The sequence below is a fragment of the Anopheles merus genome, chromosome 3L (assembly GCF_017562075.2).
Source record: "Anopheles merus strain MAF chromosome 3L, AmerM5.1, whole genome shotgun sequence".
Classification (NCBI taxonomy): domain Eukaryota; kingdom Metazoa; phylum Arthropoda; class Insecta; order Diptera; family Culicidae; genus Anopheles; species Anopheles merus.
In genome coordinates this window covers 12,817,011-12,842,454 of record NC_054085.1, presented here as the reverse complement: position 1 = coordinate 12,842,454, position 25,444 = coordinate 12,817,011, and the positions used below count along the sequence as shown (strand labels likewise).

The 25,444-nt window shown below is 41.9% G+C and overlaps 5 protein-coding genes across 5 annotated transcripts; 4 read left to right on the top strand and 1 right to left on the bottom strand.

Annotated features, from left to right (window-relative positions):
* Nucleotides 1-725: 725 nt before the first annotated feature.
* On the bottom strand, nt 726-2,270 carry LOC121598763 (phenoloxidase-activating factor 2-like). The gene is made up of 4 exons (XM_041926037.1): nt 2,144-2,270; nt 1,908-2,078; nt 1,549-1,845; nt 726-1,473 (listed from the first exon to the last, which is right to left on the bottom strand). Exons 1-4 carry the CDS (start codon nt 2,219-2,221, stop codon nt 934-936), a joined length of 1,086 nt encoding a protein of 361 aa, XP_041781971.1. The 5' UTR covers nt 2,222-2,270; the 3' UTR covers nt 726-933.
* An 11,880-nt stretch (nt 2,271-14,150) lies between these two features.
* On the top strand, nt 14,151-16,591 carry LOC121598762 (pickpocket protein 28-like). Its single transcript, XM_041926036.1, has 5 exons — nt 14,151-14,294; nt 14,390-14,665; nt 14,737-15,157; nt 15,237-15,769; nt 16,357-16,591. Exons 1-5 carry the CDS (start codon nt 14,170-14,172, stop codon nt 16,586-16,588), a joined length of 1,587 nt encoding a protein of 528 aa, XP_041781970.1. The 5' UTR covers nt 14,151-14,169; the 3' UTR covers nt 16,589-16,591.
* A 341-nt stretch (nt 16,592-16,932) lies between these two features.
* Nucleotides 16,933-18,919, top strand: LOC121598760 (pickpocket protein 28-like). Its single transcript, XM_041926034.1, has 5 exons — nt 16,933-17,059; nt 17,132-17,389; nt 17,453-17,870; nt 17,933-18,477; nt 18,540-18,919. Exons 1-5 carry the CDS (start codon nt 16,935-16,937, stop codon nt 18,823-18,825), a joined length of 1,632 nt encoding a protein of 543 aa, XP_041781968.1. The 5' UTR covers nt 16,933-16,934; the 3' UTR covers nt 18,826-18,919.
* Nucleotides 18,920-20,230: 1,311 nt separating this feature from the next.
* Nucleotides 20,231-22,646, top strand: LOC121598975 (pickpocket protein 28-like). Its single transcript, XM_041926374.1, has 5 exons — nt 20,231-20,553; nt 20,638-20,748; nt 20,951-21,371; nt 21,436-21,974; nt 22,042-22,646. Exons 1-5 carry the CDS (start codon nt 20,429-20,431, stop codon nt 22,310-22,312), a joined length of 1,467 nt encoding a protein of 488 aa, XP_041782308.1. The 5' UTR covers nt 20,231-20,428; the 3' UTR covers nt 22,313-22,646.
* Nucleotides 22,647-23,013: 367 nt separating this feature from the next.
* Nucleotides 23,014-24,775, top strand: LOC121598972 (pickpocket protein 28-like). Its single transcript, XM_041926364.1, has 4 exons — nt 23,014-23,138; nt 23,210-23,467; nt 23,545-23,962; nt 24,034-24,775. The coding sequence occupies exons 1-4, from the start codon at nt 23,014-23,016 to the stop codon at nt 24,754-24,756; spliced, it is 1,524 nt and encodes a 507-aa protein (XP_041782298.1). The 3' UTR covers nt 24,757-24,775.
* Nucleotides 24,776-25,444: the final 669 nt, after the last annotated feature.

Here is a 25,444-nt window from a genome sequence, read left to right as displayed (position 1 = left end):
CTTTTCCCGTGAACATTGTGACAAACGGCAGCTTTTTCATGGCCGAATGAAGGAAAACGTGCGTGCGCTGACGATCCTTTTCTTTTCTCCCTTGGAAGAGGGAAGGGTAATGAAAACGAAGGGAAAAGAAACACGGAACCCAACGCCGCCCGTTCGTACGGTACGGGCTGCTTCGTCTAGTGTCATCTCCGCGGGCAAGCGCATCAACTGCTTGACAAGGGAACGACTTTGTGCTGTCGTAAATCTGCCGGGAAGCTGTAAATCTGCTGTTCTACACTGCTGTGATGGAATTACTGGGCCCTTCTTCTCTTGGGTTTCCTCTTTTTTTTGCTTTTTAACCTCCAAAAAATAAACACGAAAGCATCCATCCTTAAAGAACATCTTTGAAAAGCCTCTTTCGCGTCGCTTTGTAGAATTTCAACAAGAGGCAGGTGAAGGAACAGCCGCCACCGTAGTAGTAGCAGCTTTGGAATGTCAATGATGGTAAAGCGGTAGAACGGAGGTAGAACTTGAAGTCTTGCAGGTTACTGGTGACTTTTCCGAGGCTCATAAAATTTCAATTTTGCAATATGGAACACTGCAGAGCTTCCGCGTGGCAGCTGCGAAAGGCATTTCTCACACCCTCCGTTAATGGGTAGATGAATAGCACACTCATAAATAGCGTCTTCCGGAGATGGTTTTCGTGTGCTAGATTGATGTACATGTTTCCACCTGCTATTTACGATTTTATTGTAATGAGTCACTTCCTAGGCAAAATTCCGTTCTATGATGATCAATTTTAAAGCAATATTGATAAGAATCTCAATTTAATTTCAACTAAAAGTGTTACATAATGTAATATATGCTTAATAGCTTTCCTTCACTACGTCTCCGCAACGTTACAAATGTTCCTTTACTACATGCACACCCCTTCATTACAAACCAAACCCCCATCTACTCTTCAGCATGCAGCTCTGCGTACCCTTCGATCGTGTCGTTGATCCAGCAGGTAAACTTTGCCACATCTACATAAATACCAGGCGCGTCCACTCGACCACAATCCAATCCCCATGACGTTATCCCGGCCGCCACGTAAGATCCGTCCTCCTTTTTACACGCCAACGGCGTACCACCGTCTTGGTCACACGTATCCTCACCAGCCTCACCACCGGCGCACATCATGCTGCGATGCAGCTTGAAGGAGTAGTCCACTTCAGCCCTCCGATACAACAGCTGACAGCGATCGCGCGGTACAACGGGCAGTTCGATGCGCTTCATAATCGGCGCCGGTTGCTGTGTTCTAACGTCCAGTCCCCAACCGGTTGCAATGCACCGTTGACCGTCAAACACGTCCGTCGGACTTGGCAGACAGATGGGGCGAATGTGCTCGGTGTAGATTACGTTGCGTTTCAGCACGGCCAGCGCTATATCGTTCTCCAGTAAACATGAATCTCTGTATGAAGGGTGTATGATGTGTTCCTCGATGCCAATATCCTTTAGAAGTTTCGTGAAAGATGCATCACAGTTCTTAGAATACACTTCAACTATTGCTTTCTAGCGTATATTTACCTGTGAAGGGTATATTTCCGCATCAGAATTTATACTCCACTCACCAAACCGAGCCACATACCGATCTGGCTTCTTGAGCGTATGGGCTGCCGTCAGCACAAACTTAGGATGGATGAGACTGCCACCACCAACGAGGGTCAGCTTCATGTCGTTTGCTGAGAACGAGATGTTAAAAATGGCCACCGTCCACGGGAACTCGCCGTAGTTGGCGTACGTCAGGTTTGATTCCACATTGTACACCAGCGGAGAAGTGACTGGACTTCCACATTTAACTTCAGCCGTTTGTGCTTCTTGAATCTAAGACCATAGAAAACATTTACCTATCTTTGTCAGTAAAACAAAAATTCACTTTTTGTTACCAAATCGCCATCAGCGCTCGATGCTCCGATGCAACATTTCTTCATGAAGTCACCGCAAACGTTCTCTTCGTCCACGTTGAGCGCTACAAGCTCTCCCTGTGGTATTGGTCCATCCTCAAGCTTTCCCGTTGGACACAAGTGTTTCGGCAGACAGAGTCCTCCTTTACAAACCTAAATTACAAATTCCAACAAATATTAGCGCATTGCTGAATTCCTAGCACTTCGTTTCACATTACATCTGACTGTGTTATAACGTTCGCCTTCGTGACGTGTGCTGCTACGGACAGCAAAATGATCACACTTGGAAATAACATCACTACACCTTCTGGAACTGCACTTGCTGCGATTGCCGGTTGAAATGAAACTAACTGACCTTTCCGTGTTGTGTCGTTTTAAGAACGTTTGCCACCCTACAGCAATCTCTAATCAAATCGTATCATCGACACTTGCCACTTGAAAGCTACGGCTGGTAAAAGTCGGAAGAGATTCAAATAACGATTACTTGTGTTTATTTACATTTCATCCCGAAGGCCACCCAGGCGAGCAAGGAATGATTAAATACAAGAAATTACAAGAGGTTCACATCGTTCGCTTTCAATCGTGTTATGCGTGAGTAATGACACCAAGGCGTGTGAAGGCAAATGTGGATCGTGTTTGAAACGTACACATAACATGTGAAGCTATTGTAATTAGGCTTAATTTAGCAGCCAAATAGTTGATTATGGGTTTTGGTTGAGCACATTTCGACGGATGGGTCGAAAGAGAAACTTGGAGACATCTTTGCTTGAAAATGTCTAAGGCTAAGTTACAGTGTTTATGGATGTTACTCGATTTGGATTCAAGCACCAATGATTTCAATCAATTTCTTAATCTAGGAATAATTTATAAACGTTCGCTCGCCCGTATTGTTGCATCGTTGCGAGAACATCGATAGATAGTGCCAGAATAACGAAATTAAATTAGACGACTACGATAGGTGTTTTCTGAAAAACGCTATAAAGTATCTAATGAGTCTTGAAAACCCAACCATTATTTCTGAACTACGCTCTTAGGATATCTAAAGGATACTTTATAAATGTCAAAACATAGTATCTGTTATGTCTTGTGCATGCTCGTCCTAATCTTTGCCTTATATGCTACAACATACTGTCTTGTATTTTACTGTTTTGCATAACAAAAACGTAAAGCTGATAATAAAAAGTTCCTCCGAAAGGAAGTTGACACATCCATAAGAACAGATTCCCCTGCCATTGCAAATACAGGGCAACATCTTTAGCATATTCCATTCTATGCCCATTTGCCATTGTCCAGCTCTAGCGTGAAGCGGATGGAGGATACAGATACATGCTAACGAGTGTAATTTATCTTGTCTCTCGTACCGAGGCCCCGAAACTCCGAATTAGACTGAATTAAAATGACATAAATCGTGCCACTGCTAAATGATGCCGAACATAAGCGGTCAGTCCGAGAGAAAGCCAGGCAAATCTTTCCACGTGCCAATCGTTTTGTGCCTTTTGCGCCGGGGGGTGGTGTTGTTGGGGCGTTTTATTTATGCTTCCTTTTCGATTGGGCAGAGCAGCAGGCGGCAGCATAGGTTTTAGGAATAGAGAGTCGATCTTTCGATGTAAAGGAGCTTCTTGGAGGTGTTTTTATTGAGTGCTCTTTTTTATCAAATTTAATCCCAAATCAGTTAACGACCCAACTTCAATTGCATTCTGCCGGTTGGTGTTTAATGATTCATTAAACAATTACCCACCAAGCAAGCCGATGTACGTATTCCTGCTGTCAGTGTCTGCTGATTTCACCACTAATTCACCAAAATTGAAGCCAATGCAAACACCTCCCGCCGTCGGCAGAACAACATTCAATTTTGTTAATTGATTTATCATTCCTCATCCTCAACCATCCGTGCCCGGGTGTTGGTGTATCTCGTTCGGGATTTTCGGGACTTTTCCCGCCAATCAAGTACATAACACTGTCGTCCGTCGTCGTCGTAGTCGTCCCTTACGTAGGCTCGCTTTATGAAGTGTCGCGCACTTCCGAAGCGGCACCGTCAAATGTCGAATGTGGCCCAAAAACTTGTAATTAAATTAAGAATACCAGACTATGCTCATCACCTCGTGGAACGGAACAACGTTGCTCGTCTCCTCGCCGGCTTTCCCGTTAAAAGCAAACCCGAATAAATTCCAATTAAGTGGCAGGATGGTAGACAGCAAATAGAGAGAGGAAGAGCCCGCGCTCGTCGAAAGTAGTCAATTTATCGATGGTGTCGATAAGCGTATCGGAAACATCCTAAACACCACCGCCCGAAAGCCCTGTACGATGCGCACCTTCGAAGCGCGCGGCGATCTTTTGGGCACGGCGGCTCGGTATGGAAATTAAATTGTTGTTTCGGGAAAACGTTTGCATCCGTGTTGGGAATACTCAGGCCTGTGTATTCCTGCCTGTGTGTTGTGTGGCGTACAACATTACGCAGCAAAAACCCAGCCTCTGATGCTGCTGGTGGTTGCTGGTGGTTGATTATATCCTTGCCATTGCCAGCCCGCGTACTGGATTAAACACGACCAGCTCATCATTTCCCTGCTCCCCAGATGCAAATTGATGATAAATGATCAATTTCCACACCTCGCTGTACTTTCGATCGATTACAGCGATGGCGATACGGTGACACGCCAGTGGGTGGCATTTGCTAAATAATGGAGTGCTTTGAATTTGGGAGGTATGAAAACTGTAGCGTATGTTTGTTACAAACAGGACGGCTAAACATGCCGGTGGGATGTTGTTGAATAAAGCTCTTTCTAAGCTATTTTCATGCACCGAGTTTACACAGTATTTTGATAGATCGATCGATAATTGGCAGGGTTTCTCACTTGTCAGCTATGTCGGCAAACTTGATTGAGTTTCTGAATTGGGGTCTGGAACAATAATTGGGACTTTTGTAAGTGACTTTAAGCGATATCATATGGCTGAAGTTTGACAAAGTATGCCAATAATTTGGGTCAAATATTATGAGAATTATAAATGAAGAGTTCGAAATCACCCATGAATTTCTTTATAGAAAATCGAGTTTATTTTTAATATTATTATCCCCCAGAATAACAAAATTATTCACTTATTTTACAACATATTGTAGTTCATAGCTCTTAGCATTTCAAGACTCTAAGCATTTGATGATTCAATAATAACTTCTCTGCAGAATGCTTATTTCAAGGAAAGTTTCAACGGTGCCATTCATCGTTGATGACTGATGACTCCCTTGTGAGTGATTCAATTCGGAACTGCAATTATTGATTTGAATTTTGAAACTTAGCGTCAATTCTTAAATTCAACAAGAAATAATGCATTCGGCTAGTCACTTCGAATTCTATTATTTATTTCATATATAATTTATTTAGAACGCAAAGGCGCAGACTTTTTCATGATTTTGTATGACTTCGGGTGTTTTGGACCGTACGTGTAGGCGCTCGCAATAAGTTTCGGAAGCATGTATAGATCGGCATGGCCGTGAAGGTCGCAAGACGCCAATAAGAAGACATATTTGAGAGGGATTTCAGTTATAACGCTTTACGTTTAGCTCTATGCTATCAAAAGCGTTACTATTTTTATTATATAACTGTTTTGTTTGATTCATGTTATGCTTCAGGCACCGTGCGGTCACTTTTCGGTTTTCATCTCCGTGCTCTTTGCTGCTGCTGTCAAATGCAAAAATATATTATTCTACAAATTAAAAATTAAATAACAAAAAGTTTATTTTGTTATAATATATTCATTAAAATCCCAACCCTCGCCGGAAAGATGCGTTGTAAAATTTTAATTAAAATCGATCCATCCATTGGCACGACGGGTAAACTTGATTAACAGTCCAAAGAAGACTAACAAAAATCCAAATCAAAAGTGTAAAAAAATTTAACTCTCATCCATCACCGATTGGCCTATTCCAATCACCATCTTCATTTCCATGTGCTTAGAAACATAATTCTCAAAAGCTTCAGCACAAAACGCACGCCAGGAAATGAGTCCATCCGCCACAGCTGTTCGATACATCCATCTCGAGCAACATTAAGTGTTATGATAAAAAAAACCCACTTTGCCATCGAATCAGACGCCACACACCTAAAAAAAAGGCCAAAATCAAGTAAAACATAAATTCGTTGCCGTCAGCAGGTTTTGATTTTGTCACACTCCAGATTCCACCGCGCAGCAGAGCCTTCTTGGTGTACCAGTGGGTGCCATGGTTTGGGATGAATGGCAGCTTCGTGTAGTAGGCCGTCTGTGTTTTTGTTTCTTTACGGCTCAGTAGAAACCGTCATCCGTACGCGTAGCTTTACTACACGCTGCATGCTTCATCACTGCGCCGGGGAATCCTCTTGGGGAGTTGCTGGTGGGGAGGATAGGACAGCCAAAAGTCTCCCCTCCTTCGATGGAGCTGATAAATTATTCAGCACTTTCACGTTTCCGCTTCCGTTATTCATGAGTCTGTCATTTTTCTGCCACTGATTAATGAGCCTTCTGTATTGGGGTTTTTTTGTGAGGGGACCTCCATGGGGCTTTTTTTTTTGTTTGCCAGATTGTACTGAGCTCAGTTGGAAAGGAAATAGTACTGGTAGTGAATTTTAGCGTATTCATTCTTTGCAACTCCCAGAGGCGGCTTACGCTTGTTGTAACAAATGATGAGAAGAGTAGTAGGGAAAAAGGTGTTACTAGCAAGCTTATTTATACCACTCTTCCATCAATTTATTTCAAAAATAGCAAAATACTATGAAAAAAATGCCTCATAACGCAGATTTTTTGCTCGCTGCACCGAAGTGTATGTATTATGCAGCCAATTCTAGCAATTATTCCGTTGCGCTTCGTTTGACAGGGGGTCATAAAGAATGGAATAATTTCGCAAACGCGCATATATCATAGAAGGGCCGCCAATCATGGAAAATGGGGATTCTTTTTTTATATTACTCTCCCCCGTTGTGGGTCTCCCACGGTGTGATTCATAGTTCAATCTCAACACCGGACGGAAAGGTGTTTAATTCATCCAACCCGGGGGTAGCTCGGGCGGTTGCAGTGTGGGCTCGATGCTCGATGTGTCAATTGGAAATGTGTTTCCGATACATTTATGGGGTGTACAGCTAAATGGGGGTGGTTTCGTTCGCCTATGCGCCATCACTCATGCTCATTAACGATTCTGATAATTTTCCATAATTGAAAGTGGATGCGTGGGGCAAAATGTATTGTCTTCCCAATCCGGTCGGCGGGGAGTGCCTTTTGTTTCCGCTCGGTGGATGAAGGTGCATAAAGGAATCATGTACCGTTCATATTGTTGTTAAAATACAGCCCATTATACCACCTCGTAGCAATGAAAAAGAATGATTTAACTGAAAAACATGAATAAAAAGACAGCAGAACAAACCACCCAATAATCAAAAATCAAAGTTTCATTTTAAACTGAAGAGCTCCATTAGGTACTGACGTAGTTTTTCATCAATAATAATTTTTAAAATCTTGGTTTTTTGACTATACTTATTCGCAAACAAAATGACATGTTGTTAGAGGGAGAAACATTTATTGAAGCCAAAATACACTTTTCATATATATTACATAGCAAATCATTCAAGTTTCTATCGTTTAGTCCCTTAAAACTCATAATTTTGCTGTATTTTAGGCAAATATCGCTAATGTCCTCTGATCACTGCTTTATTTTTAGAAGAGTTACACCTTTTTTCAAACATCAATATGCATAAGCAGCACAACATAACGCTTGATATGATTTAAATTGCAATTTTTACATCTCATTATGCTTAAATATTGCCCGTTATCAAAAAAAGCTCCACTAGAATATCTCCGCAGTAGCTTCTCAGCCGCCGAATTCGCCTCTAATCAAAGTCCTATCGCACATAACTCTTCGCCGTTTGCCACAATCTTGCCCCGGTCCCGGTCTCGTAATGGTTTGTTTATGCTAATTAATTAATATTGATTTGTCCGCACTAGCGTCATTCTACGGCGTATTCTTGCGATTACGATAAGCTAACCGGCAACTAGTTAACCCCGATTAGCTTCCGTACAGTTCCAGGCTAACACAGCTATCCGAAACAAAACAAAATCCCGAAAAGGATCATGCTTTAAGGTAAGGGGAGAATGAAGCTTTTTGCTTTTCGAGACCCAAAATTGCAAATACCAAGAAACAAAGAAACCAAAAAAACGCAACATAAATTTAATGCCAGCTGGATAATTAATAGGAATCATTACTTAACTCTCTCTTTTTTTCTTTCTTTTCCTGTTTTTTCTCCTCATTTTTAACCACTCCAGAAAGCTCCTTTCGAGATTATGCTAATGATTTGAAGTGTTCTTGTGTAGATTTATCCTCAGAGGGGAATTTTATTAGCTTTGTTCTAGCAGCAGCAGCAATGTGTAGTGGAATCCCAGTGTGCGGAATAAAGACATTTATCTTTGCAATCCGTAATCGTACGCTAGGGGGCTATGGAACCGTACGGTTAGCTGTGTTTTTAGGGCACTCTTTTCTATTCCATCTAGCCGGAAGGTGATAAACTAGCAGGTTGGCATTCTTTTATTCCATACCGTTCGAGCGCTCTCTTGTCTAACACTTGCTTGACGGGGGAAGTTTGTTTGATTTCGTAACTAGTTCGTAACCTAACACTTGGCAAATATTAGCCGTCCGTCATAACTTCAGGTCCCGTTCAGAAGAGGCACCCATCGAATGGGCTGGCCAGGTGGTCGTCAATATTTGAGCAATCGACCCTCAAACACATGCACTCACACACTCGTTCGTTTGCTTTTCATTCTTGAGGAAAAGATTGTTTGTCTTGGCTGGCACGTAAGCTCGCTCATATTCTGATAGTTTTCGCTCATGAGATTGAGCTTGAACTGGGAAACTTTTTAGGGATCCTTTTTCTATGCTGCGACCTGTTGTAATGCTTAGAACAACGTACGCTATAAACGTTCGCCTTAGGAAGTTATTAAATTCCCAATAGACAATGCTCATTATTTTTAAGTCTCATTTCCCTGTCCCGGAATACATCTTTCAAAACAAGTTTCAGATGTTTCCCGTTGGTATCTCCTTATCGCAAATTTTCAACATTGGTCCCCGGGAGCTAATGCTGATGAATGGCAGTAACGAGAGTGGCGAACAAACATACAAACGAACACGATTAACTTTTCTAAATGGGCAGGCTTAAAGCAGTGACATTTGCAACAGATTAGCACCCTAATTAATTCATGCTAAGCTTTGCTTGTTGGCCATGCAGCTGGATAAAAGTTTTGCAAATCCATACATCATCCTGCTATAGGGGAGATGTGAGTGGAGTGAGGAATGGGGACATTTTTCACTCTTTTGAATTATCAGGATTACAATAATCCGTAGCTGAAAGCATATTTTACGCAGATTATATTCGTGAGCGATTCACAATACTGAAAAGTAGAAGTGTTCAGTGTTTGGTGAGAATGAGTTTTAACTTTAAAAGCTTAAATTTAACAAATTAAAAGCTACATTTGTCAGATTCATTTAATGCTATATTACAGCACCATTTCTATTTTTAGTGTTCAAAGAAATCCAATGCCTACTTAACGAGCGAAGTCTAATGGCTTGGCTTAATTCTATCACATTATTCCACGCAACGCCTCACCCAGCTTATCAGCCCACTGTACAAACTCTAAAGCCTCGCGCACCACCAGATAAACAGATTCAAATTTGGAAGACTCTACGCCACCAACCATTCGCTAATAAATGGGCTTTGTGCCATTTACCGCACAACACCAAATCCGCACTATCGATATCGTACGCCCGAACGGGCATAGCCTCTTTCCATCAATTAGCCGCAACATTTCCATCAATCACAATCTGCTTAATTAAGCAGCCAGCACCACACGACTCCGTTATATGGGCCAGCACACCCAGCAGTGGCAGCAATGGCTCGAAAGTTTGAGCCTTCCAAAACGCAAAAAATAAACTTCCCTTTCCCCTGGAAACCAGCGCTCATTTACTTCGACGAAAAGTGGCCAAATTTTCCATGCGAACAGCAGGGACCTCTCAGCTCTCAGCTCGACCGCTCGATTTTGCGTGGTATTTACATCTCACGCGGGTTCCGAAAGTTCTGCGCTCTGTGCGCGCGGTTTGGGTAAAAATGAAGTTCGTTAATCAAAGGCAAACATAATTATCGGCATTCGGAAACAAAACCGATTCTTCGATCCTTCACAAACAGCACTGTTCCGGTGATGGTGGTGGTGGCGGCGTTGATGGTTCTGGTATGATGTGTTCTTTGCGTTGGCGATTTGTTCAGCTGAGTTTGGTGTGTTTGGTGCGTGGTGGTGAAATGTCGGCAGGCGAAAATTAGATTTATTAATTGAATACAGTTGAGTAGATGGGGCTCGAGCAAAAGGTTACAGGAGAAAAGTTGAGCGTTTGCCTGTTTGATAGAAATGTATGTATGTAGTGGCATGAAAAGAGCAACAGTTTTTGTGTTTCTTAAACAACTAATTACTACGCATATACTCTACGCTTTGTATTGATATACTAGACTTTTTTGTCAAAGATCCTGCAATAACTCATGAAATGAATATTAATATTTCTTTCAGTCTTGACTCGTCAATTGATTAGGTCGTTCATTTTCCTTCTTTCAGCGCATCCCTTGCTAAAACAGTATGTATTATAAACATCTCTCAGAAATCCATTAGAAAGGTAAAGCATTCATGCTCATAAAAGACTTAAGGACACGCTTGTTACTATAAAATGTAGAATTTATTATATATTTGAGGTTTTTAGTATACTTCCTGTTTTTCACATAAGAAAAAAAAGTAACTAACTTAAGAATTTTACTGCTTATTCATCCCTTTAAATCCAACTTATGGGCAGATTAGAGAAAGTTTACTGTATGATGTACAACGTTTCTCAATCTTGAGAGGAGTTGATGTAACAATATTTCCAATAGTTCCTCAAGTTCCTCGGAGGTTTTAAGTTCATCCTACCTAATCAAACAAACATACATCTTTCTGGAATTTCATGAGTTTGTTTCGCAGCCATAATGTTCTACCAGGTCTCATCACCTTTAAGATATCTGTTCTGATGAGCAAACGGCTGGTTTATACATTGCCTAAAACCATCCCAAGAATGAGGCTTTTAGACACGTGAAGTGCGTATAAATATAAATAAGATCTAACTAGTCGTGTGTCTTGTTTTTTTTTTAATTTTTGAAGAAGTCTGAAGTCTATGAATGAGTTATAAAATAGTCTTCAATCTTCAATAGAAAAACCTTTAACTATCTATTTATCTTTTCAAATTCTTTGACTCTTTTACTCGACTCTTCAAAAACCCGCCATCACATGAAATCCCCGTCACATCAACCCACTATCCCATTTCGTTGGCAGAGAATTGCTACTTGTTTATTCCACTCTCATCCATTGCATCAAAACTGCGCTTCAGCCGTTTATGAACTAATTTTCCATTCAAAACGGCAATCATCTAACTTTTCCACACCGACTGAAGCTTCATTTCCACGCCGCCATTGTTCGGGTCGGACTACGGAGTGGAAAGAATGTATTTCCCGGAGAGCATTTTCCAATGCTCCAATGTGGACTTCATTCTCTTCATTTCCCTACTTAGACGTACACACGCACACACGTACAAAAGTTTCTATTTTATTCCAAAAATCTGCATCCGGACGGAAGAGCGCAGTAGCATCGTTCGTGTTCGTTACGGGTTATCCCTTGGGGTGCTGCTGCTGCTGCTGCTGGAAAGAAATGCTGCTTCCATCCTTAAACAGTTTCCGCACGAAAGCCGACGTCGTTCACTCCACACACACACACACTCACTCCTACCGTGCTACCGAGGGGAATTATTAAATTACAAAATCTTTTGCAACACCAACCCGCTACGGGGTGCGACTGTGTCGAGGAGGAGCGCTTCTTTGATTGTGGGGAGTTTGTTTTCGGGTTCGAGAGCTTTTCCGGGTGGAGTGCAGATAGTGTCTAAAGCAATTTGAATGTGCATAAATTGTGTGGAGTGAAAAGTGTACGCTTCGGTGTTCCTTCCCCGCAAGCGTAGATGTGGATTAGAATAAACAATAAGGGGATGTTATCAAAATGCCAACTGACAGCGCCAACAAATAGTACAAGCAAGCTCAGAGGTCTCAGAGTTTGTTGGGGGGGAAGTTTATGCCTTTCCGGCAAGGTTTTTAATCCGGGATGCATTTGGGTGGGAGAATGATTACGTGTGGTTGCTTTTATAAATTTAAACATCATTCAATTTCAAAGTTACAAGCAAATCCGGTTAGGGCATAAAACAAAAACCTTTCCAACCAGCACCGAAAACCCCATTAAAGCATAATATTTTATTCAAACCAGCTTAACGTTTTGGTAGATAAAAGTACCGTACCCTATAAAAGAAGAGTTACACCTGCCCTGAACGTTCGATAGTTTTTAATTTCTGCTGATCGAGAAAATAATTGTTGCAAACGGTTGCACTCCATCCCGCACCCGTAAGGCCATAAATTGATGCACCTTTATCGCTTCGGCAGCTTACCTTACCGCGATGATGCAGCTCACACCTTCACGCCGAAGTTGCAATTCCCGGAGATGCCGTGCTCCGGGAGCAATATAACATTCCAACCGGCATGCACCCTCCACGCCCCCTAGAAGAAAAGCCATTTTAAAATCAGGCACTGGGAAGTATTTGCGAACGTAAAGAAATTGGCAAAAAGCAAAAAAAACGAACCACCTACCACCCACCCACACACACACAGTGCCAAATGGGTGGAAAACTACGGAACCGTGAGATTGGCAATAAATTACCTGAACACAATTAGCTCCCGCATTCACGTCAGCCTGGTAGAATTCATTTCACTTATATTCTTCAGTTCGTTATACTGAGGTTTCCCAGGCTCACGTTGGAGTTTGAGATGCGGGCCACCCGTTAGTTGTTACACATTTTAAGAGGTTTCTCCACTCTATTTTCGGTAGAACTTTCGCCCCCGTTCTCGGCGGGAGGGTGTTTTCGAGTAGAATTCATAGAGACGTGCCGCAATAGATCACGGTTGCGCTTGTATGACGGTGCAATCTGTAACGTGCTGTCAGGTGTAATGTGCAGCTTTAAATTTCGAATGCAATCAAGCGAAATGTGATAGAAATGGTTGGGGCAGTGCGAAGTTTCAGCACCAGAAGGTATAATTTAAATGACTGTTTTACAGTTTCTTACCTTTTTTTAATAATTTAATTATGCTCTTAGCGTGCTAGAGAAGTTAGCAATACATTTGATATAAGTTGTCTGCAAAACTCCTACAAAAACCAAGCTTAGAATTATTCGTATCCTGCATGGTTGCAAGGAACCAAACAAGTTTGTGAATCTTATATAAAGCCTCCATGATCGTTTAAGTCGAAGACTCAAAAAGAATTATATGTTGGGTGATTTGTCTCAACCATTGCACATCAAAACATTTGTATTGTAGCTCATGTTATTAAATCTTGACATTTCATTTATATTTCTATGTTACTGTCAGCTTGTCACAACTGTTGTGCGAAAACAAAATGTCGTCATTTGATGTAAATTTTGGTCATCGTAGTGCTTATTTTAAATGATAATGAATTTTAATGAATTTCTCTAGAAGATAGTTTAGCAATATCTTACTGTTTGTAGTGATTTTGGTAACAATTTCATCACTGTTGATTTGAATACCGCGTTCAGGCAACGAAGATTGTACAACAAATATTGATACATTAATTAAAACTCCCGTCTTTTAGGGAAAACTTCAATGCATAACAATCAAATTGTATCCTGAGCTAGCAAAAGCGCTTTGTGGACAGTGAGTTCTGACTTGTAAACCCCTAGATGAGCAAAGCAGAATAGTTTACAGAACCATTTTCAGCACATAAACGAAGACCATGAACATTGACATCAAGTTCATTAAAGTGTCGATGACGCGATGGAGGATATTACAATAGCCGGGCCCGCAGAAAGGTTGTATGTACCTTTTACACGGGCTCACCCCTAGGGTCACACCAAACAGCTCATAACGAACTACTGTGCCTTAGGGAAAGAAAAAATCAATATAAACTCCCTATACAGGCTAAAACATTCTATATCTCTCGACGGATTTGGTGGCACTGTAACAGCTGATCTGCCACTCCCAGCAATGTCCACACTACAGGTCACGACACTAACCGGTAGCCGTGTCATCGTTATTACCCAAACAACCCAAACATCGGCCAACTTTAGTTTAGTTTGCCAGTTGCTAGTGAGTTGGTCAGAAGCGGTTTGACCAAAATGAAAACCCCCACGAAGCGAAAATCGAGCGTCAAAGTTGGTGCATTGTTTGAAGAGTACTGTTCCGAAAGTTCGGTCCATGGTGTGCGGTTTTTTGTGGGCAACCAGAGAGGTGCCTGTGTAAAGTAAGTGAAACAACAAAACGCGGTAAAATTAAAACACTTGTTTTGTAACAAAATGGTCCTTTTTTTCCTTCTGCTCTTCTTTCTCGTGCTCCCAGACTAATCTGGGTGAGCGTTTTCATTCTTTCGCTTGCCGGGTGTGGCATGATGATTCAACAGGCGTACAATAAATGGGACCGAACGCCCGTCATCGTGACACTGTCGGAGGTGCCCACGCCGGTGTGGGATATGGACTTCCCTGCGATTACAATCTGCCCGGAGATAAAGGTGCTAAATACAAAGTACAACTTTACGCAAGAATTTGAAGCCCTCCAGAGTCAGTGGTATCAGGGAAAGGGAACCACCAATCGAACGATCACCATTACTGATGAAAGGTGGTTTTTCATATGTATTTGAATTCCGATGGCAAAAAAACTAATCATTCCTATTGATGTTGCATCATCAGCATTGGAAAAATGAAAGCCATCATGCATCACTGCTCGGGTATTTACAAGTACGAGGAAAACTTTATGTTTAACTTCAACCACGTGCCCGAACCCAACCTGGTCGACTTTCTGAAGGACGTTGCGCTCGACCGGCGGGGCGTATTTACCATGTGCAGCTCGACCAGTGACGCTCGCTGCAACGACTACATGCAGGTGACACTTACGAACGAAGGCATCTGCTACTCGTTCAATATGATCTCGCAGGCGGAAATGTTTCACCCGGACGTGCTGCAGGACGAGTACCAATATCTGGAACCCTGGGACACGGACAGCGCGACGGCGGCGCGGGGCGAGCTTCTAAAAGTTGCCGGTTCCGGGTTGGATGCCTCGATCGGCTTCAACATAATCCATTATCCACTCAAAATTGATACCTCTTGTGTGGTGAGTAATGGTGAAACTATTCTCGGCAGTTTCATATCTACGAAATGCCGCAAATGCATGTCCCTCTTTTTCGGCACAGCGTGGCCGTGGCTACCGGGTACTTATACACGAGCCCACCGTCTATCCGGACCTTTCTAAGCGCAACATACGGCTGTCGCTATCGCAGACGCTTACCGTCGCGCTCAAGCCCAACATCATGATGACTTCGCCGGAGCTTTCGAAGTACAGTGCCCAGAAGCGCCAGTGTTACTTCGGACACGAGCATCCGCTGCGCTTCTTCCGACGGTACAACCAGGACAACTGTGAGCTCGAGTGCCTGACAAATTACACGCTGGCTCGGTGCGGTTGCGTCCACTTCTCGATGCCCCGGACGAACGGGACGCTTGTGTGCCGGTTTGAGGAGGAGCACTGTCCGTACGATGCACGTGGGGCACTATTTATACGCAAACAGAATCGCACCGGTACGGATGATTACCTGCTGCGGTGCGATTGTTTGCCGGCCTGCTCGTCCGTACGGTTCGATCTGCAGATTACTCAAGACTCGCACACGGAAGAGCGTGAAGTGCGGACACGGTTTGAGACGTTGGAAGAGCTGCAGGCAAGGTTACAGATGTAAGTGAATTGGTTACCATTTGGGTTATTTACATATTTTTGGTTGTTAAGGGGGGTGGGATAACGAATTTGTGGCAATGTTTTGTGTGAGGTTTTGACATTAAATGTTTTGAAGAGAAATGTAGGTACAATGTGTGGGAAGTGACTCTGTCGAATATGAATCTGTAAAATGTGGCAAGTCTTTCATTTTTAATTACGGCCTTGATTAAAATTGCCACTAGGATGTTCAAGCTGTCAAAAATTGCTCTGTTTTGTAAATTGAATACTGAAATTGTGCCTATCAATTGAATTTTTGAAGATAGCTTCAAAGAATGAAGATTTGGAGGATATTCGCTGATCGAACATTTCAATATTAGTCTTCTCTTTGGCCTATTATTTGCACTAATGATGGTCGGAATGATTGCTTTTTCATATGGAGGGAATTCTCCTGTCATGGGGAAAAAACTACACTGCTAGATAAACGGTCAATCTCCTTGTTAATGGATTAAAACATACGATTATTTCAAGCATTTTAATCATCATATGAACCTATTGATGTCAATCTATTTTGGTCTTTCTTTTTTGTTTTGCAATTCTATCTCTTCCAGTCCAGTATATTCAGTGCTCCAGGTTTACTTTCAAGACACTCATTTCATACCGGCCCAACGATCCGAGCTGCATGGGCTGGTGGACTTTCTGGCGAATTGTGGTGGACTGTTGGGGCTGTTCATCGGCGTAAGCCTATTGAGCATAGTGGAAGCAATATACTACATCACCATTCGTCCTTTATCATTACGAAAGCAAAAACTGAATGATAAAGAACAAAAAGAGCTTTGCTAATGGAACATTTTAATTCTTTAAAGTGCATGGAAAACCAGCAATCAATTTATACTCTTTTTTCTTATACGCAGCACAGCACTCTTTGTATGCAAATTTTAAATAATCGTTATTTTCAAAGTGTTGCACTCTCCGAACAACCACAAGTGTTGCACAAGTGTAACTAGCACCATAGTAAACCAATTACTACCTCGAGACTTAACGCGACCATGTAAATGAGATTGTCAGGCATCAGGACAATGTTGTATATAATTCTTCGACAGTGCCAACCACTAGGACAGTTTTGTCCGCAACAGTTAGTTTCATACGAGACATCTGTTGGTACGAATGTGTTTCCCTGTTTCTGGCGATGTCCAGACTCTGTGAACGTGTGCAGCAATCCGTCAAAGAGGAAGTGTTCCGCGAGTACTGTGCTAATAGTTCCATCCACGGTGTACGTTACTTCGACCGCAATGAGCGAACGGTTTGTGAAAGGTGTGTCTATAGTTTAGGAGGAATTGTGTCTCTCAATTCTCATGAAGCTTGATCTCATTCATTTTTCCTTAGATTCTGGTGGCTAGTGGTGTTTTTACTTTCTATGTTGGGCTGTGGCGTGATGATACACAAGACGTATGTGAAGTGGAATCAGGTTCCAATCATTGTTACTTTTTCCGAGAAAACTACCCCAGTTTGGGATATTCACTTCCCTGCTATAACAATCTGTCCCGAGACAAAGGTGTCCGCAGAAAAGCTTAACATCACTGCCGAAATGAACGCACTGGCTGCAGCAGTTGAGCGTGGCAATGGGTCATCAGAAAGGGAATCGTTAGTATTCCATTGAAAACCATTAAAAGGTAACTAAATGAGTAAAATTGCTTTTTTTAACAGAGTTCCTCAACTAAAAGCTGTAGCTCAACTATGCAACATGTTGTTTCAATTGGAATACCACTGGCTACACGAACTAAACGGGTCCGAGGACGATTTAGTGGGTACATTGAAAGACATGTCCTTACGACGAGATGAGACAGTCCTTATGTGTCAGTACGGTAATACGTACGACGCTTGTGAGGATCGCTTAACGGAAACGGTCACTGAGGAGGGTATATGCTACACCTTCAACATGATGTCTGAAAGAGAAATCTTTCGCAAAAGCTCTCTTCACAGCGACTACAATTATATGGAGGGTTGGTTCAATTCTAGGGAGCATCAACCACTGGCCCCGGTATACGCTCGTGGTGCAGGATTGCACGATGGACTTACGCTCTACCTGAGGCACATGCAGGAGGATACGGACTACCTATGCACGGTACATATAGCCAACAATATCAATAACAATTTATATTTAAATTAATACCTCCTGTCCTGTAGGGATTTTCCCAAGGATATAAACTAATGATTCATGGTACAGATGAGTACCCACAGGTTTCAATGCGTAACATGCGTATACCATTCAGTCACGAGATCTCGATCGCTCTGAAACCTCAAATGATGGTCACTTCACAATCGGCCGCTGACTTTAGCTGGGAGAAGCGTCAGTGCTTTTTTAATCATGAGCGATATCTTCGATTCTTTGAGCTCTACAATCAGGATAACTGTGAACTGGAATGTCTCTCCAACGTGACAAAAGCACTGTGTGGATGTGTGCGCTTTTCAATGCCTCGCTCGAACGACACAACGGTCTGCCCGCTATCCATGTGGCAGTGCATGTACCGGGCGAAGTGGTTTTTACGTCCTAGTAACAATTCAAGACTGCCACCAAATGAAGAGTTTGAGATCACAAAAATAGTCAACAGCTGCAACTGTTTGCCAGCGTGCAGTTCGGTGTATTACGATGTGGAGACCACACAAACCTCGCTCGATATGGAAAAGTTTCTGCTTGCTACCAACGAATTAATGGGCGATGATTCAGACAAGTAAACGTGTTTCCATGATGTGGTTATGATCTTGGTAACATTACATTATAATATTTTTTTAGATTTTTCATCACAACGATAGCGATCTACTTCAAGGAGTCGTACTTCATCACCTCGAAGCGATCGGAGCTGTACGGATGGGTAGACTTTCTGGCAAACTGTGGTGGACTGTTAGGCTTGTTCATGGGTGTAAGCATTTTGAGCCTGTTAGAGATTTGCTACTTCATTACGATTCGTCCATTTTCGTTAAAAAAAGCTTTGTGGGAAAGGAGAAATAAGTGTTCTGATCCACTCACAACCAATGACGTTCAAAATAGTATTCCTCCTGTTGTTACAATTTCAGAATAATCGGAAGGTCGATTCTTCGTAAGCTAAATTGTTGATCATTACTCTTTTTATTGAATTCATGCAATACTATATGTCGGATGCTATTAGATTCCAAATATTAGCTGGTATCGCGAAAGAATTGGTTTAAAATTAACAGTGGTTAAAATTTAACCAGAGTCGTTAAAAATTGCTAGAATTTGGCATCGCGAACGCATTGAGTTCATTTGTTAATTTTAACGACTGGTCCTATGCCGCCGTTAAACAAACGACTGTCAAGAGCGTATGCGATACAAATTAACAGTCGTTTAATTGTACTGCTCGAATTTTTTTCCCGTGTTTGCATATATGCCATTTCGAGCAGTCGTTAACTGTTTTGACGATCGTTTATTTTAACAAGAATGAACAACAAATGAACTCGGTTAAACCAAAATGAACTTTAAACGACTGTTAAAAAGAGTTCATTTATTCGCGATGCCGGCTATTATCCTGCATTTAAAACCATTAAAAACAGTAATTTAGCAAAATAGTCCCCTCTGAGTTATATGTTGGCAGTATGCACTGTACCTAATTACAGAATGACAGATCACCATGTCGAATATCATCAACGTCCCGTGGCGGTTCTTTGGTGCAGTCGTCAACTCGTACGACTCAATAACATGCTCGTCATGGGTTCAAGCCTAGAATGGATCGTTCCCCCGTAGCAAGGATTGACTATCCGGCTGCGCAGTAATTAATTTATTAAGTCTCGCAAGCCTATATAGACCGGGTGTATGCCCGCGAAGGACGTTACGCCTAACACAATTAGATCAACAACGTTCAGAGCGATAGTCATGTAGTCTATTCTACTAGTTTTGTCCTTTTGGTCGTAAAATGTCATGAAATCAAACGGATGAATGAACTCTTGAGATGAATGAGATTTTATTTATTTATACATTGGTTATCCTTAGTTAAAGTATTTCAAAAACAAAGTCATTGCTAATAAAAGTGCCCCGTAACTTTCCTATCAATCTAAATAGCATCAAGGAATGTGTTTTATGATCCAGGAGGTAAGGTTACAGTTTTTTTTTTCAAAATCAAAATAATATACCATTTACCATCTTATTATAAAAACAATTTTTTTAAATACTTATTAAAGCTAGACGGTTGTTTTTCATTATAATTGAGAGCAAAAAACACAAAATAATCATGTGGTGAAACCACATGTGGTGAAACTATGGTTAAGTCTATGGTAAAAGAAGGATGCAAAACTCCTTGTGATTGTTTAATTCCGCATAAAAACTACGAATAATGCTATCAAATTTCATTCCTACGCTAAGCTTATATTTTATTCAAACAATAAAAGGAGTATGCTTGTAAATCCTTGTTTATAATATGTATGCAAATTATACGCATAACTAATTATCAACGAGAATGGTTTACCGTTAACAAGAAAGCGGTGCGTACATACCATGCGACTACAAAAAAAACTCCTAATTGCTGCCTTCGGAAGGCTAAACGCATACATGAATACACCATGATTTGCAATCCTTCGACAGCACTAGTCATTCGGTCAGCAGCACCGTTTGCAGTCAGCCATATTCGAAGTTTGTGTGCTTGAGTGAACGTGTTTCTCTGTTGGCGACCGATGGCAAAACACAACAAACGATTGCGTCGATCCGTCCGGGTGGAAGTGTTCCGCGAGTACTGTGCCAACAGCTCCATCCACGGTGTACGATACTTCGACCGTGATGAACGAACGGCTTGTGAACGGTTTGTCTCTGGCTTGCGTATAACTGCATCTCACAGCCGCCTTAAACCTTAACATCCAGGTGCTTCCATGTCCATTCCACACAGATTCTGGTGGCTAGTAGTCTTTCTGCTTTCGTTACTAGGCTGTGGCGTGATGATACACAAGACGTACGAGAAATGGAATCAGGCTCCAATCATTGTTACGATCTTGTTACGGTTTGGGACATTCACTTCCCAGCTGTAACGATCTGTCCCGAGACGAAGGTAGCAGCAAATAGACTTAACTTTACAGCCGAAATGAATGTTCTTGCAGACGATACCCATTACAATAACGAAACATCGGAACGCAAATCTAGGTACGGCTCAAAAAGGAGAGTACTACTGTATGGCATTAAACTTCTCTCGGTTTCTTCTGCAGTAGTGTTGAACGAATTAAAGCCGTAGCGCAGCTGTGTAACATAATGTTCCATTCAAACTATGGTTGGTTGAACCAAGTCAACGGTTCGGAAGACAATATAGTTGATATGTTAAAGCGCCTGTCCTTACCATGGCGCACAACAGTTGCCTTATGTTATTACGGTACCGATTTTACGGAGTGTGAGAATCAGCTAAAAGTAACGCTCACCGAGGAGGGTATTTGCTACACGTTTAACATGCTGCCTGACAGGGAAATCTTTCGTAAAAGTGCCATGCACACTGACTACATTTACACGCGGAATTGGTACATTTTTCCCGGATTTCAGCCACCTGGACCTTCGTACGCTCGAGATGCAGGATTGGATGCAGGTCTTACGTTTTATTTGGCGCAAAAAAATGAGGACACGGATTATCTGTGCACGGTACGCACCAGCAGTCGTGAAGCTCCTTAAAGGATAACATTTTGTAGTTCCTTTCTTTTCATAGGGATTCTCGCAAGGATATAAACTAAAGATCCATGGTATAGATGAGTATCCGCATATGGCAAAACGCAACCTACGCCTACCACTCGGACACGAGATCTCGATCGCTCTCAAGCCCCAAATGATCGTTACCTCTCCGTCGGCCGCTGACTATAGTTGGGAGAAGCGTCAGTGCTTCTTCAATCACGAGCGTTACCTTCGCTACTTCCAGATCTACAATCAGGAAAACTGTGAGCTAGAGTGCTTAACCAACGTGACGCGCGCAATGTGTGGATGTGTTCGCTTTTCGATGCCAAGATCGAACGACACAAAGGTCTGCACACTTTCGATGTGGCATTGTATGTACCGCTCAAAGTGGTTCTTACGCCCGATTCCCGGGCTAAAGCGACAACCTCACAGAGTGATTCTTGAAATGGTGAAAAACTGCAACTGTCTGCCAGCGTGCAGTTCGGTTTCTTACGACGTGGAAATGGCCCAAACTTCGCTCGATATGGAAAAGTTCCGGCTGGCAAACAATGAGCTACCGCGCGATCATTTGGACAAGTATAAAAAATGTTTCAAGTATTCAAGAAAAATGTACACATTAAGTATCACTGTGTCCTTTCTGCAGGTTTACCATCACAACACTAGCGATCTACTTCAAGGAGTCGTACTTCATCACTTCGAAGAGATCGGAGCTGTACGGATGGGTTGACTTTCTGGCAAACTGTGGTGGACTGTTAGGTTTGTTCATGGGTGTGAGCATTCTTAGTCTGTTAGAGATATGTTACTTCATTACAATTCGACCATTTTCGGTTAGAAGTAGGATAGCGAGTGCTGAAAAGCGCAAATCGAACGAAGTCCAGACTGCCATGCTTCCAGTTATCTGCAAACCTGAGTAGATGTTTACGTCGTCGGAATATGTTCATTAATTACACAATCTGGTGTAGAATTCTGCAGCTAAAACGCAGTAGCAAGGAATTGATTTGGTTTGTCCTTACGTCTGGTGATTAATATTATGTCTAGCTAGTCAATATATATTGATAGCAGCATCAAATAGAGAGGTTAAACAAATCTTTAGTTGCATATTGAACTTTTTTTCTGCATCCTTCGTTCCATAAAGACGTAACTTCATCAATAAACAGTTTACCATCTATTAAATCTTTAATTAGTAATCGATGGATCATACTCAAATGCTTTAAACAATAACAATTCATAACGTCACAAATAACACATGCATGCTTTAAACAATGAATCTATTCAAATGAAGCGACAATGTTTGAGGAACAGCACATGAACTAATGCATTACTTAAGCAAAGAAACCATTTCCCACTCGTATTGTTACCGTTTATTATGCAAATTTCATGCATATTAACCATCAATTAAGGGTGCCTGGTACGAAAGCATTCAAAGAAAAAGAAAGCTTTATGGTTATTACTTACCTGCGTCATGGTGCTTCTGCTAATTACATGCTACATATATGGGAGTGACGTGGCAGGCAAATTGTTCTCCCAGTTCTAGCCATTAAGTTCGTTGAATCCTTTGCAACTAGTCCCTTCTGAAGCATCTGTTCGTGCGAGTGTGTTTGCCTGTTCATAAAGGATGTCAAAACACGGTAAACGGTTGCGTCGATCTGTACGGGAGGAAGTGTTTCGCGAGTACTGTGCTAATAGTTCCATCCACGGTGTACGTTACTTTGACCGTGATGAACGAACGGCTTGTGAAAGGTGTGTTCAGTTTGTATAGCATTGTATGTCTTAATGCTCCTTCAACTTCTTCCTCACACACTTTGCCCTAGATTCTGGTGGCTAGTGGTCTTTCTACTCTCTATGCTGGGCTGTTGCGTGATGATACACAAGACGTATGTGAAATGGAATCAGGTTCCAATCATTGTTACCTTTTCGGAGAAAACCACTCCGGTTTGGGACATTCACTTCCCAGCCATAACGATCTGTCCCGAAACGAAGGTGCCAGCCAATAAGCTTAACTTCACAGCCGAAATGAACGCACTGTTGGAGGATTACCATGACAACAACGGCACATCTGACCGAGAATCGTGAGTTATTCTATGCGATGCTATAACACGTTCACGCATTTATAGGAGAACAACTTTTGTCGTTCTTTTAACATTAGAATCGATCAACTGAAAGCCGTCGCGCAGCTGTGCAACATAATATTTCACTCCGATAATAAGTTGCTGCAGTATGTTAATGGTACGGAGGACGACGTGGTGGGCATGTTGAAAAATCTGTCCTTGTCACGCCACGGTACACTTGGGTTGTGTCAGTACAGTAACCAGTACATGCTCTGTGCCGAGCATTTGAAGGAGACGCTCACCGAAGAGGGTTTCTGTTACACCTTCAATTTGATGCCGGATGATGAAATCTTTCGCAAAAGCTCGCTCCACGCGGAGTACACGTACATGGAGAGTTGGTTTCCTTTTTCCGACACCGAGACATTGGCACCACTGTACGCACGAGGTGCAGGTCTGCATGCCGGGCTTTTAGTGTATCTCAAGCAGGCCAAGGAAGATGTGGATTACATGTGCACGGTATACCATACAGATGTCATATTAGATTCAGTACTGTAAAGAATGAAACTTCTTGCTTTTCTTTTCCCTAGGGTTTCTCTCAAGGATATAAAGTAATGATTCATGATCCGACCGAGTATCCGCAGGTGTCGATGCGCAACATGCGCATTCCCTTTGGTCACGAGATCTCGATCGCGTTGAAGCCTCAAATGATCGTCACTTCCCAATCGGCCGCTGACTTTAGCTGGGAGAAGCGTCAGTGCTTCTTTAATCACGAGCGTCACCTTCGATACTTTAAGATCTACAACCAGGAAAACTGCGAACTAGAATGCTTGACCAATGTGACCCAGGCAATGTGTGAATGTGTTCGCTTTTCAATGCCAAGGTCAAAAGATATGAAGGTTTGCCCGCTTTCCATGTGGAAATGTATGTACGATGCTAAATGGTTCATGCACCCAACCGATGATCTTGCAAGCTCACGCAACCAAAAGATCAAAGCCATTGTCAATAGATGTAACTGCTTGCCAGCCTGCAGTTCCTTAACGTATGACGTGGAAACCACACAAACCATGCTCGATGTGGAAAAGTTTCTGCAAGTAAACCATGAGTATAATAAGTCAGACAAGTTTTATATTACAACGATAGCGATCTACTTCAAGGAGTCGTACTTCATCACCTCCAAGCGATCGGAGCTGTACGGATGGGTAGACTTTCTGGCTAACTGTGGAGGACTGTTAGGATTGTTCATGGGTGTGAGCATTCTTAGTCTGTTAGAGATATGTTACTTTATTACGATTCGTCCATTTAGGGTATGAAGTAGAATAGCCAGTGTTGAGAAGCGCAATGAAAACGAGGTCCATTATGCCATGTTTCCTTTTATTACCAAACCTGAAAAGCCAAGTGCAGGCTGGATTTTAGAATTTAAGGTTGAATGGATATGCTATATTAGGAATGGATTTATTCTCTGAATAATTTGTTTATACATCTTATATAAAAATGAGCAGCCAATCCACACTTCAACTGAGAAGAGTTACCAAAAGATGTAAGTACTTGGGGTAACACGATAAACATAGACGATCGATGCAGTTTTTGAATTCAGATTGCCACATCATATAAACACTCCTCTTATACCATACTTTGAATAGGATACTGTTATCGTCCACAATGCTTAATTACAATGCTGCCTAGTGCTTTTTTGTGTTAGACTTTACCCATGCTGTGCAATGTATTGATGTACCAAAACAGGGAAAAGCGAAGATTATGACCCTCTCGGTGAAATCAGTATTGATTGATCGAAGTTTTAAGCCAAGTGCCATCTCACAATTGAAACAAATCCGAAGTTCAATGATTCTTTATAAAATAAATGAAGTCACTGTTTCCAATTGAGAAATTCTATTTGTATTGTATTGAAACAAATTTGCAGAATTAATTTAAATAAGATAGGCATATCAATCTCTGTCAATTAGTTAGTCTAAAGACTTTCAATAGTAATACTTGAGGCAT